The 14,619-nt window shown below is 36.3% G+C and overlaps 2 protein-coding genes across 2 annotated transcripts in view; one reads left to right on the top strand and one right to left on the bottom strand.

Annotated features, from left to right (window-relative positions):
* Window positions 1-3,583: 3,583 nt before the first annotated feature.
* LOC140157856 (rRNA methyltransferase 2, mitochondrial-like) lies at window positions 3,584-12,213 on the bottom strand. The gene is made up of 3 exons (XM_072181105.1): window positions 11,796-12,213; window positions 4,994-5,147; window positions 3,584-4,720 (listed from the first exon to the last, which is right to left on the bottom strand). The coding sequence occupies exons 1-3, from the start codon at window positions 12,000-12,002 to the stop codon at window positions 4,296-4,298; spliced, it is 786 nt and encodes a 261-aa protein (XP_072037206.1). The 5' UTR covers window positions 12,003-12,213; the 3' UTR covers window positions 3,584-4,295.
* A 103-nt stretch (window positions 12,214-12,316) lies between these two features.
* Window positions 12,317-14,619, top strand: part of LOC140157848 (uncharacterized) — a 31,526-nt gene continuing 29,223 nt past the window's right edge. The window contains exon 1 of the mRNA XM_072181099.1: window positions 12,317-12,608. Within this exon, the coding sequence (XP_072037200.1) occupies window positions 12,464-12,608 (145 nt within the window). The 5' untranslated portion in view covers window positions 12,317-12,463. The remainder of the gene's footprint in view (window positions 12,609-14,619) is intronic.

Here is a 14,619-nt window from a genome sequence, read left to right as displayed (position 1 = left end):
TGGAATTTGTCAAAATAGCATAAGTCATAGAAAATTGGGTGTTTTATTGTTGACAAAATATTGAAATTATTTTTAGCAGAAAAAAAATCTAGGATCCGTGGTAAAAGGGTTTAACCTTTTATTTAAGGATTATAAAGCTTTATTCTGTATGCAGCTAAATTTCTCAATGGAGTCTTTACACTAGTCTAACTCATTGAAATTGAGATAAAGGCAAAAAGGTAAAAAACAATAAAAAACAAGAAAATAGACATCACGAAACTTCATAACTTAAGAACCAAGTATGCAAGACCTTTGGTGTTTTCAGTATATGATAGCCTAGTGTTTGTATAAGGTAATAATTATAGTAACTCAATTTTTCAAAATGACTCCTTCGGCCCCCATGGATCAGATCGTGTCACATATTATCTTACAGCTATGATACACTGGACAGAGGAGAGAGATATGGCAAGTGGCTTGAGAAATATTGGGACAAGATTGACCAAAAGTTGTAATTTTCATCTTCCTTTGGTCTGGCTGTTGAACACGATTGTCCTTATTTTGGCCCATTTGAGCATTAAAATTGTAAATTCTTGTGCGCATTTGTCATTTTAGTCAGGGGACAATTTAGAAATTATGCCCTGTGGCTCTAGTACAGTCCTGAGGCTGACTTGATGAGGTGTGGGTGAAAGCAGACTTGGATTTAAATTTTGTTGGAACCCTGCTGAAACATATGTCACATTAGTCTGTTGATATGTATTTTTAGCTATCTATCAGTTGACTTTGCTTCACTTCATGAACCTTTTCAGAATTAATCAAATGAAACCAAAATATTTGACATTAGTTCCTTTTGAGCTTAGAGCAGCCACTTTTGATACCCATTTCTTGCTCTCTCAGAGGTGTATATTCAATTATTATACATTCCACAACTGAATGGAGTAACCTTTATTTTTGTACAGGTATTATTATCAATTGTTGGACTCACTGATTCCGCATTATGCAGTTAGCAAGAGATCAATAAAGCTTAATTCCAGTACAGACAGTGGTCGAGGTCCAATACCTTTAACCTTTTCCCATCACTCCAGTGTAATATGTACTAAAAGTAAACACTTTTGTCCTTATAGAACAAATTGAAACTCTTCACAGTCTTACTGATAAAAATTTTATCACAGAGTAGTGGCCCAAATTTGAAAAGTTCACAGTTACTTCCTTCTTCTAAAACACCCAAGCTGGTAACATGCGGGTCAGCCCCTGCCCCATCTGTTTAACTATTTATTGTTTTCAAGGTTGATGCAGGTGTTTATGTTGAAACATGCAGCTGACAATGTATGTATATGTATCATATTACAGAGGTTATTCTATATTGGATAAATTGAACTTTGAAAAGATGTGGTGATCATTACAGCAGCGCATGTGTGATTGTATGAGGACGAAATGTCCAACAGAGGTCACAAGTCATGTCTACAAAATTGAACAGGTGTTAATAAAAATACTTTTGAGTTATTAGAAATACCTGCTGGGCACAAATCCCAAAAGTTGCACAGCAATGATTTGTATATCATCTTTAAACCTGTGGCAGTGACCTCAACGTGTTGAGGCAGCCGTTTCAGGAGCACATCTGTGCAGCATCTTTAAATGTGTGTGTACGCCATCACTTTGAACAAATGCTAGCAATCTAATGCTACACCCAATGTGGTGTCACTGCTACATCGGGGTAAAAAAATGGTATAGTACTGCTATTTGTGTACGCCAGCTGTGTATAAATAAAGCAAGAACTTTCTTAATCATTCCTTCATCACTTTTTAAAAATGGCTGTGAAAACCTGGGTCCACCTTCCACATAGAGCCAAACAGGAATATTTGGAAGGTTTTATTTATGTTCCTGTAATACCTGTGATTCCATTGTATGAGGGCAATGTATTACATATCATTATTCTACTACAGTGAAAACTCATTATAACGAAGTTGTCAGGGACAGAGAAATTAGTTCTTTATATCCAAATTTCGTTATATCAGGGTTGTAAAAACAATAAATAACAAAAGAATTTTGTATCTTGGTTCTGGAAAAATACTTCTTTATAACAGGGTTTTTCTTGTATCAGATTTCGTTATAATGAGGTTTTACTGTATGTTGTGCAATTATCCATCGGTTCTAGTTCAATTTATCCAATATCTGTCAAATGAATTTATATTTATGTAAAAAGGATTATGTATAAAAGAAAGCAGAGTGTTGGTTTATCAGAAATAAGGACTTTCATTGTCAGTTGCCTTACAATAAATTTAAACTATGAGTGTGTGATTTTAATTTAATGACATGAAATGGGAAAGCCTTGACTAGGACTTCTTTTGCCTTGTAAAACTACCGCTATTTTTCATCATTTTCTGCGATTCCTTTTCCCTGATTGGCACCAGATGGACCAACCTTCCTTTTACGCGCGAGTTTGATTGATTGACATTGATGTCAGTCTTTTTAATTTTGTCTGAGATTATAAACAAGGCCGTTTGAAGTGCTTGGATGGATGAAACAGCACAAATCACACAACTGTCAGCTTCATACATTTCTAACGCTAAAATTCTAAATTTGATTGACAGCTTGTCATTGTTTACTCTTAATTTGCTTTATAGTCCATTTATGGCAAACAATAAATGACCAAGTGATGGTTATTATAATGAGGCAAATGTCTGAACAGAGCCTATGGAGAACACATTCTTAATTCCATGAATCATAACCCAATCAAGCAACATGGGAATCCAGCTAACACAAATATTTTCTTTAAATGTTATAAATGTGTTATAAACATGCTTTGGTTTTATTCAAATGTTTTAATAACATATAAATGTCCATTTATTTAAAAGTCAGTGTTTGGAATGAAAACTTTTGCAAAATATTTTGTCAACTCTTTAATATTATGTTAAAATGTTTTGCATTTAGTTTTCAAAAACGTTTTATATGCTATAACCTGACCATACAAAATTTTCTAAAAACATTTTGTGTTTTTTTTTAAATTTCAGTCCACTTTCAACTTCATCTAAATTCCATAAAAATTAGATATAATAAGAAAGCCAAGTTATGGTTAAAAACATTGGGTCTTTAACCAGTAAAGAACAAAATGATTTGAATGGTCAATTGGCTTTGAAATCAACATTGCCCTCATTTTGCTTTGATTGGGTCCCAAATATAAGGAGGATGTCCTGATTGTAGCCTCAGCATTTCCACAGCAATATGATGATTTGTTTCAACCACATATATATCACACCTTTGTGTCTATAGGCCTACCATTTAGGTATAGGACATTTAATTTTTGAGAAGGAGCACTGATTATGGAACCATTGAATTGAATGCCAGAACACTACCAACATCTGTGTGTGCAAAAAAGAAAAAAAGGTGCCGGGGGGTGGGGGGCTAGAAGCCTAAACGGGTTGATTGAATAAAAATTGAGGCTATTGTGTCCTCAACAGCCACTATCTCCATAGACTTGTATGTATGTAAAACAATTGTCTTTACAAAGGTCACAAGTAAATTACGCACCTGTATTATTTAATAAAATTTATACATGATCCTTACCTGTAGGTATCTCATTCAATAATTCTTTAATCAGTGCTCATTCTTTGAATTATAAAATGTCTACACAGTAACAAAGGTGATATTAATCTATTGAAATTGCATTGATGTATAAATTGAGGTACAGCAATAACTTACAATGTCATATTATTTTTAAGAAAATACTGATTTATTGAATAAATCGTTGAATGTAAATAAAAAAATATATGTATGCACTTGACTCATTTGATGGTTGTTTTGTGCTAGGATCATTTGGAACCAAAATTGCTATTTGCAGTTTGAGATTAATTTCGCATCATTGTTCCCACTACGGCCACTAGATATGCGCTTTTTATGGCCAATTTGCAATGGGTTTTATCATTGCTATGTCAGATATCATGATGACCACTCCATCATGCAACAGGATTTGATGTGGTATTTTGCATCTGGAGGCGAAGGGTTGACGAATGCTGGACCAGTAGAACCTCATTGTGTAATAGACCACAGTTTGGAAAGGAAAATAAGCCAATCTGATTACATTGCCAAGATTATTTGGTTTTCAAATAACATTATTTGAGATTAATGTTCATCCTTCCATTTATACATAGTTGATAAGAACCTCATTTATTTATCTTGATGTATTCTACATCGTGTATCTAATGGTTTCCAATCCCTCAAGAAATAAAAAGAAGAAAGCTGACCACAAAATTATCATCATCAGCACTGGTACACCATTTAATCTGTCATCTGCAGTATAAATTCATAGAAATTATTAAGAATCAATGTTTGTGAAAGCCCTTGGCAAGTAAATATATTTCGGATGATTCTTTTCTACTTGCATTGGGTCTGATAATTTTCACCATTTGAAATACACTACCAAGTTCTCTCTTCAGATTGCCCGTCTCATATCCATCCCATAATTTACACAAAAATGCTGCTTTTGGCCTCAAAACCAACTTTGAAAATGTGAGAGCTGTCCTGCAAAGCTGTACAATATTATCATGGTCCATTGATTGTATACCACTTGCATTGGGTGCCATGTCACTCATTACTAAATCAACTGATTTACCCTCAAGATGAGTCAAGATTTGTTTCTGCGTGTCATCGTGAGTGAAGTCAGATTTGTTGATGATGACAGCGCCATCTATTGGGTCGATGAAGAGAAGATCCACTGCAATCACTTTGCCCTTGGGTTTGGTGGGATCTGCAGAAGGCAATCAAAATTATTACGATTGGTGAATACATGTGACACAAGCATAATGACTGATTTGTCAAGCCATGGTTTGCTTGGATCAAAATCTGGGGTCCACTTTTGTTTTCAAATTTGATGATCTTGATCAATGAAGACCAATGTGCCCAATTGGGCAAAAGTGCCCTTAAAAACACCCAATTTGGGTGATTATTGGGTGCTTTTGATTTCATTAGCAATTCAGGCTAGAAATATTTACAACCCTGCATTTTAATAGTGCTCTTTTACCTTGTCCAAGCGAATTGACTTTATTTACTGCAACCTGTGTCCATGACCCTGGAGCTGCCCCACAATCTATGACAACAGATCCTGGAGTTAATATATGATGCTGATTATTGATATCTAGAAGCTTGAAGGCACTCCTTGCTCTGTAGTTTTGAAGCTGAAAGAAAGATTGGAATATTGCAAGTAAACAAAAGTAGGGGAAGAAAAGATGAAGAAAACCAATTACCGGTAACTTAAAAATTGTTAAAAATTTGCCAAATTTAAAAGTTTTGAATGATCCTGGTTCTAATAACTCTGTATTCAACTGGATGATACTGTGTATTGCTTTGTGTTATTATCAATCTGGTGTTGGAATAGCTGATCCTTCCCAATTTACTGGAGAACTAGAACTTCCAAATTGGCACACGATAATTACGCATTCGAGGCTATAATCATTATTTGCAATGTATGTATCTATATTCTGTCGATGTTTAAATTTGGATGGTAGTTATTTCGATAAATCAACTTTATCTTTTAGAACAAAGGTTGCCTATTTTGAACAGTCTAAAATTGAGTTGATGAAGTGCAATTATAATGTCCAACATTTTTAGTGATTGCTCTGCATGGTGTCATACTTCATTGATTTACTCGATTTTGATAGATTTGGACGTAACCCTCATGTGAAGCTATCGATGAGCAAATTCGAAGCAAGATCAATTCCAAATGGGAAACTCGGCTAGGGCCGGCATTGTCACCGTTTTTTGATGTCGACATACATTTGGGTTCCAAAAAAAAAATTTCATGATTTTAGAAAAATTGTAAAAAATTCCCTGAAAATATCTAAAAACACCATCGGCAAAATTCAAGACGGCCATTTTCATAGCGATCAGAAAACAAGGCAAAATACTGATATAAAATTGGATCGATTGAGCCCATGTTTATTGGTCGAGCTATGAGTTTTAAAATATTGGACGAGACATAGTCGAGTCCAATATTTTAAAACGCATAGCGAGACCAATAAATATTGGGCGTAAAGCATCCAATTTTATCATTATATGTGTTGGATCTAATATTTTCACACATTTGGATGAATTCCATAAAAACATAATAATGCCAAAAGTAGGACCCCTTAAAGGCCCTTTCAGTGATTTCACAGGAACATTAAAAAAATGGAAATTTGTCAGAGTTGCTTAGAAATAAAGAATAAGTCTACAGAATTTCATTAAACCACTTTTCCCTGAATACATCGACAAATTAGTCAAAAACAGAAGTTTTAGAAAGGTTTTCTACTTCAACTCAGATCGACTCGAGAAAATCGAGATTTTCGTACAGTGCGCCACCAATCGACTGGAAAAACTTCCTAGTCCAGTGTTTCTAACACGGGGAAGTAGAGTCTAAATTGATTTAAAACAGACGTTTAATTTTTGTAGTAGAAAACAAAATAAGCAATTAAAGGTCAGTTAGGTCACCGAGGCAAACTAACGGTCAATTCAAATATGAAAAACAGTTAAAATTGTGTATTTTGTTTAAAATAGTAGCTACTGATGTAATAAGTAGTAGAAACAATACGCAACGCGTGTTGGTACGTGGAGAGTGAGCTTCTTTCGATCTCGAGTCGGACTTTTTGTACTGTCAGTATCAAAAGTCCAGAATCATGCAAATGCTTTATTTTGTCTAAAATACACGGCTTTCGACCGAACCACTAGCAGGCTATGTTACCAAAATCTGAATTTTGATGATTTTTACGATCGTCCGGATGAGCAAATCACTGAATGGGCCTTTAAGGCAAATAACAAGAAAAGTTGGCGAAATATTAGGTAAAAGATTTGGCACTGCATTTTGTTGAAAATAAATTGGAAATGGCCAATATTTTGAGTGGAAATGAGATTGCCTGACAAGTTTTGCTGGGCACTGATGAACTTTCTGTCGTAATGGAAGAAGTTCTGTCGACATATTGACATAATTCACTTTATTGACAGGATTTTGACAGGAGATGTGTCGACGCCGGCCTTAAACTCACTAAATATTGTAACATTGGTTAAGGAAGACACCCTCAATGTTTTACAAAATAATTCTGATTTTTACATGACAAAAATCAAGGCTTTTGAATATACATTGAACGCATACACATGTAATGTTCATAACACTATATTATGTCACAACTGAAAGAGTTAATGAGACCTCATCATTCTGTTTGGCTCAAAATATAAAGGGACATCTGGCAGCAGTGAAGCTAACATTTTGTGCAAAAGAAATACCGGTACAAATCTATTTTTATGGAAATGTTACAACTTTATATAATTACATTGCTAGAAGGGTATGATAATTAGGAGCAACTCTACTAGTCTTATTACAAGACTGCCCTACCCCAACCCTAACCCTAAACTCCGTAAACAAGGACTGGACTTAAATTGCACCCTATTTGGTAATTGTGCCAATAATTAATTTCCGCCATAGCCTTGCTTTCACAAACTTGATTAAATTTGCATGTTGTTATATTTATTTGATCAAAAGTCTATCCTCAATCCAGGTCACTGATAACCGACGATGGATATGAGGATAGAAATGGAGCCATCTCAAAACGTGTCAGAATCAGTGAAGCATGACACCATGTAAAGCAATGGAAATTCGGAAGTAAACAACGCCGATCATGATGGTTATAGCGCACAAAAAACTACACGTCAGTAAATTGCTAGCATCGTTAACCTTTCAATAATTTATAGCAAACTTTGCTCTGAAGATATTACAAAGAGTTTAAGGGGGTACTACACCCCTGCCAAATTGTGTGCCTATTTTTGCATTTTTCTCAAAAATTATAGCGCATTGGTGACAAGTAAGATATGTATATTATAGGGGCAAGGACTACAACTATTGCACTGGAAATTTTATTTCAGCACAGACCACAGTTGTGGCGTTACAGTCAAAAATTAGGGAAAACCAATATTTGATCAATAAATCAAGAACTACTTGCCTTGAGTTGCTGAATTTTCAGTGCAGTAGTTGTAGTCTTTGCCCCTATAATATACATATATTACCTGTCACCAATGCGCTATAATTTTTGAGAAAAATGCAAAAATAGGCACAAAATTAGCCAGGGGTGTAGTACCCCCTTAATACCGGTATCAAAATAAATTTTGGTAACATTAAACTTCACAAAGATATTGTTTTAACTTTTAATACGTTTGAAAATTGGCGATTATTGAGTGACTGTAGTAGTTTTAGGTCCAGAAAATCTTGTCATCTTGGAAAGTAGATAGATTTCTCAATCAGGCTACCCAGTGGGCACATAATCGGGAACAAGGCGGTTCTCGAACCACGAGTCTCGCCTGCTTTCGCGATTACTTTTGGTAGAGGTAAATGAATTTGGTGGTTATCGGCTGGGCACGATTATCTGGCTGATGGTGACCGTACCCATCAAGTTTCATGCCCATGCAACAGGTTTTACTAATTTGACCTCAGATTACCCTGGTGACCCTGAAATGACCTTCCGAAAATTTGGCTTTAAATGTTGACTGTACCCACCGAATTTCATGCCCATCTAAAAGTTTTTACTAATTTGACCTCAGATGACCCCTGGTGGCCTGGAAATGACCTTCCAAAAATTTGGCTTTAAATGTTGACTGTACCCACCAAGTTTCATGCCCGTACAACAGTTTTTACTAATTTGACCTCAGATGACCCCTGGTGACCTCAAAATGACCTTCCAAAATTTGGCTTTAAATGTTGACTGTACCCACCAAGATTCATGCCCGACCAACAGTTTTTACTAATTTGACCTCAGATGACCCCTGGTGACCTCGAAATGACCTTCCAAAAATTTGGCTTTAAATGTTGACTGTACCCACTAAGTTTCATGCCCGTACAACAGTTTGTACTAAATTTGACCCGAGATGACCCCTGGTGACCTTGAAATGACCTTCCAAAAATGTGGCTTTAAATGTTGACTGTACCCACCAAGTTTCATGCCCGTACAACAGTTTTTACTTAATTTGACCTCAGATGACCCCTGGTGACCTTGAAATGACCTTCCAAAAATTTGGCTTTAAATGTTGACTGTACCCCTCAAGTTTCATGCCCATACGACAGTTTTACCAATTTGACCTCGGATGACCCTGGTGACCTTGAAATGACCTTCCAAAAATTTGGCTTTAAATGTTGACTGTACCAACTAAGTTTCATGCCCATACGACAGTTTTTACTAATTTGACCTCAGATGACCCCTGGTGACCTTGAAATGACCTTCCAAAAATTTGGCTTTAAATGTTGACTGTACCAACCAAGTTTCATGCCCATACGACAGTTTTTACTAATTTGACCTCAGATGACCCCTACATGACCTCAGTGACCTTGACGCACTAACCAATACAAACCGGTTCTGTCTCGGGTCAAGATGCACCCACCCACCAAGTTTGAGGAATGTGCGACTCATAGTCTCCGAGAAAATAGGCGGAAGGCAAACTTTAACCAAAACTTTAACCAAATTTGTCACATACACACACACACACACACACACACACACACACACATACGCACGGAAAAGTGATTATATAGTCTCCTGCCTTATCAGGCGAGACAAAAACTACGTTGTGTGGACGTTGTAATAAGATCGGACGTCGGGCAACCAAATTCCAACGTTAACACAAGTAATAATCTAGGACGTCAGTACACCTATTAGTGACGACGTCGCACAAACGTTGTTGTAATGTCGGCCGTAAGACGGTCGTCGTACGACTTCAATACAATGTTGAGGCAACACTTCATTGCCGACATCAGTACAACTGACAATAAAGATGTTGCATTAACGTCACCTGTTGACTACCCTGCGACAGTTGTTGTACGACTTCAATATAACGTTGAGGCAACACTTTATTGCCGACATCAGTACAACTGACAATAAAGATGTTGCATTAACGTCACCTGTTGGCTACCCTGCGACAGTTGTCGCACGACTTCAATATAACGTTGAGGTAACACTTCATTGGCGACATCGGTACACCAATGACTGAAGACGTCGCAACAACGTCTGCCGTACAATGGTTGTCGTATGACCTCAATACTAACGTTGAAGCAACACTTTATTGACGACATCGGTACAACTGCGATAAAGACGTTGTATTAAGGTCACATAATGACTGCCGTGCAATGGTTGTTGTACGATCTCAATATAACGTTGAGGTAACACTTCATTGACGACATCGCCTCTGCCATACAGCGCTGGTTGTCGATGACCTCAATACTAACGTTGAAGTAACACTTAATTGCCGACATCGGTAATTCGGTACGACCGACGATAAATATGTTGCATTTGGCTTATTGTCTTAAAATGACAGTTTCTTACGCCGAGATTGGGGAAACGTCGTCGCACAAACCTTAATATGACGGTCAGAATGCCGTCCGCGATATCGGACCAACGTTGGTAAACAGCATGACAGTTGACAGGCCTACTGTTTCCAAGTCATCGGAATGGTCAAGTTGGTCCAAAATTTTCTATTTACTAGGCGCATTAAAGTGTAACATTAACATGTAACATTAGTTTATCTAGTGGGCTTTTATAGTCTTTATAAAGACTATAAAAGCCCACTAGATAAACTAATAATAATAATAATAATAATGATGATGAGGATGATGATGATGTTGCAACTCATGATGATGATGATGATGATGATGATGATGATGATGATGATGATGGTGATGAATATAATGCTTAGTGATAATGTAATATATAAACCTAATGAATATATAATTATATTTATACTAACAATAAAATTTTGGAATTCAATCGTCAGTAAGATTTTTTATTTAAAAAAAAAAGAAAATCAACAAATTTAGTAAATGTTATCAATATTTACAGTAAATTTGATCAATATCCTTTAAATAATGCACTTTAGCAGGTTTAGCCATCAAAATATTGCTTATATTAACTTAAAACACTTCATAGAATATGTAAATCCCGTTAGCTCAGTCAGTAGGGCATCAGTCTCATAAACCAAAGGTCATGGGTTCGAATCCCGGCAGTACATCAAGGTAAGTGTTATGTTTAAAATTAAGCTAGGAAATTTGCTTCCGTTGTAATATAGACAGTAGTAAGTGTAAGACTCTGTGTAAGTAGAGTATATGCTACTAAATAATATTCTTCTTTCTTTTTTTCATGATTTTTCGTCTCTTTGGGGTTACTTGCCAATGGTTGGATCAACGTTGGTTCAACGTTGGTTTAACGTTGGTCAATGGATGGATTAATAACATTGGCCCAACATCAACGATATTATGTTAGCCCAACGTCACAAATTACATCTTTATTAGGGTTGGGTCAATGTTGGATCGACGTTGGCTAACGTCTGCACAACGCTGAATGTGGACGTCGCACCAACGTTCTATTTTGGCATAAAAAAAACTTTCATATCCATCCTCCAGGCAACCGTCGTCCAACGTTAGATATTGACGTTGACACAACATAGTAGCAACCAATTGTGCCCACTGGGTATGCATGCGCATGTCCCCGGTGCATGTCACCTAGTGCCGTATTATTACGCTGACTTTCGTGATTCGACGAGGAGGGCGATTTCGACCTCCTGGTTTGTTTTACAAACAGAGAGGTAGACAAAAGACCGCTCCGCTTGTCCAAACACTCAAGTATCAGAAGGATGGTCCACAATAGCGTGATTCACGTAACATGAATAGGGATTAAAAAGCTGTCACGTAGAACCATGTGCTTCTATTGTCCAATTTGCCATCAAGATTTCATATTGAAACAGTTCAGACCCAGTACAGGATGTCAGAAATTAATATTTTGTTCTGGGTCTGATTATTCGGACTACATGTCACCTACCTTTGCCTGTTGAACAAATGGATCCTTCATCTGACGTTGAAGCCACTGCTGTGAACTATGTGAATGTTTACTTTTCAGTTTCACTGGTCTCTTCTTCTGCATGCAGCATGAAAGATGAAACTGTTTAATCCAAAGCTGCGGCTGCAAAGAGAGAGTAAGCTTTAGCTTACTTGTGCTTGTCATGATGAACATATCAACAGACAACATCAGAAAATTCAGATAAAATGAGTCAGAGAAGAGCCCCAGGCATAGCACAGGTCAGAGTTATTTTCAGCATGAATGCAGCCTGAACACTTCTGAGCTCTTCTGTTTAGAAATTGGAAAAATATGAATGACTCAACACGGTAAATTTGTTGGATTATTATCTTTTTTTGGCTAAAAAAATTGTTGCATGTCGATGTTCACAGCTAACTTGTACTGCGCATGTGTAATTGATTTACAGAGAGCCGGTCTCAAATTTTAGGCCGACCAAAAAATCCAAACTTACGATGTAAAATAGGTATTTTCTTGCTTGAAATATATAGCGTTTCAATTCCAATATTTCGATGGCATATTTGGAGACTTATTTTTTATTTAATTGTCACTAAATCATTATTTTACTTGCATAATCCAATTTTTAGGCGACATGCTGCCAATAGTGATCACCAGCTCCAGACGACATTCTCAAGATGACAAGAAATTATGCCGGGTTGTGTCTAAAACTTCGAGAAAATCTTTCATTTGTCGTCAAAATGCGGTCTAGATACGTTTTCAGAATTTTAACAAGGTCATCAGCAAACAAATGCATGATCAAAAGACATCTCAATACCTCACGTAAGTATAGAATTATTTAAATAAATGCATGTTTTTTTACTTTTTAAAGGGGCATTTCGTGATCCACAGCCTCATCCCCCCACTTTACTCAAAAAAAGTTGAGATTTTTATATCACTGGAAACCTCTGGCTACATAATGTTTATGTACAAAATATCTCTTGCAGATTAATTCGTTTAGCCAAGATATCGTGAAATTTTAATTTCGTTCTGGTGCACCAGAACGAAATTACAACGTATTGTCTATGGGGAGTATGGAGCAGTGTAATACACATACACTGCAAGATTTTCATCTGTGTGACGCCGATGTCACCAGAATGTCACTCCATCGGAAACTACACCTCGGTTTTCCATATCGCCGGTCCGAAATAGCCAGGTAGCCAGCCTCCTAGGTTTCTACAGAGTGACTTCGCGGCGCGGTGACTTCGCAGGAGAGTCACACCGGTGTGACTACGCGACTGGACCTGGGTGCTCAGTACCGGCGTTTTGGGTTGCGGTTTTGCTTTTATTGCCATATTTTTATATTCTCTTGATTTATTCAAATAATATTCTTTATTTCTTGCTTTTTTAGGGGATTAGGGAGGGAAATTGCAAACTGGACTTTAAAAATAAGGGAAATATTAGATGAATAAAATAAATTTGTTAATAAAAGAAATAAACATGATCAGTAAACAAAGTAGGCTATAAGGCTAATGAAAGTTGACTCCCAGTTTCCCGTTACCCGACTCCGGTCAGAAAAAAATGCCGATCAAATATTTCATTATTTTCCATTATTTCATTATTTCTCATTTTTCAAGTTTTTAAGAAAAAATTGAGGGATAGTTTTAATGTCATCTTTCACGTCCGCCACGTATTTTAAGCACTTTTACGCCGACCCTGACCGGCCCGAATAGTCTTTGCAAACGCTGGGTTAAACTACGTGGTAAAATGGCGATATCGTAGGGCGCATTTACTGGAGACTAGCAATTCCCTGCATCTAAGTTTCTCCTACCACTAAATGGATAGACCGAACACAAAGAGAGGCAGCCAAGTTCAAGGAACCAGCGTATGAACAAATATGAAAGCATTTCTACGTGCACTATGTAGCGCTATAGACAACATCAAAATAAATAAAATAAATAAAATTTGAAGTCAAATTTATTCTGCTTTTCTTACAAATATATGTATTTAATAAAATAAACTTATAAATAAAATGATTTATTTGTCAATTTCTTGCATGGTTGTTTTATTATTAACACGTGCACCCTGTGATGATTTTTACCAGCAACCTCCATGTGAACGTTCGAATTGTCAAATTTAGTTTATTTCTGCTTTCAATTTTGTTTATTTGTTCATTTTGACTGTGATAATTTACTTTCCCCTACTGGCGTTTTTGATAAATATGTTCATTTCTGTGAAGGTGGAGGAGGAGGGCAAGGTCCGACTGCTGTGGACAATTATTACAACCGACATTGGTCAATCATTTAATGTTTTATTTGCCGGACTGTCGCTGTCTGATCTCGAGATAGTGAGATGCAGTGTTTGGGGAAAGCAAGTTGTAGTCCAGGTTCTCCAAAGACTATCATGGACTTCTGGTGCTTTCATATGTTGCACAACCTATAGGCTAATTTGAAGATTCCAAAGAAGATGTGCTTAATTAAAATGTGTTTTGAAGACTAAGTTGGTAAAATATTTGAGTGAAGCATGGTCATTTAATACTATACTTTATTATTTTATTTGGGCCTCAAAACATAGCATTCCGTAATTAACTTTGCACCGATAATGAAAGTTTGAAAATAATGAATAATGAATAATGAAACAGTCACCTACCCAGTCATGAAAAACTATGTAACGGGAAACTGGGGATCAACTTTCATTAGCCTAATTCATGATAAACTAATATGATGAATAAAATACATTTTTGTTAATTGGTGGTTAATTGAATAACTAAATAAATAAAAAGTTAAGAAATAAATAAACAGGAAGAAACCAATAAACGAAGAATGGAAGAAACAAAGAAACACTTCGAAAAAAA

This window comes from Amphiura filiformis, chromosome 1 (assembly GCF_039555335.1).
Source record: "Amphiura filiformis chromosome 1, Afil_fr2py, whole genome shotgun sequence".
Taxonomy (NCBI): domain Eukaryota; kingdom Metazoa; phylum Echinodermata; class Ophiuroidea; order Amphilepidida; family Amphiuridae; genus Amphiura; species Amphiura filiformis.
The sequence above is the reverse complement of the archived record's forward strand: the minus strand, read 5'-3'. Positions and strand labels throughout refer to the sequence as shown.

What these genes read in the sequence shown, in the direction of transcription:
- LOC140157856 (XM_072181105.1), bottom strand. Translation starts at nt 12,002, where the DNA reads ATGTTGTCTGTTGATATGTTCATCATGACAAGCACAAGTAAGCTAAAG. An exon ending in CATTTGTTCAACAGGCAAAG is followed by an intron (nt 5,148 to 11,795) that starts GTAGGTGACATG and finishes TCTTTCTTTCAG; the next exon opens with CTTCAAAACTACAGAGCAAG. An exon ending in AGTCAATTCGCTTGGACAAG is followed by an intron (nt 4,721 to 4,993) that starts GTAAAAGAGCAC and finishes TGCCTTCTGCAG; the next exon opens with ATCCCACCAAACCCAAGGGC.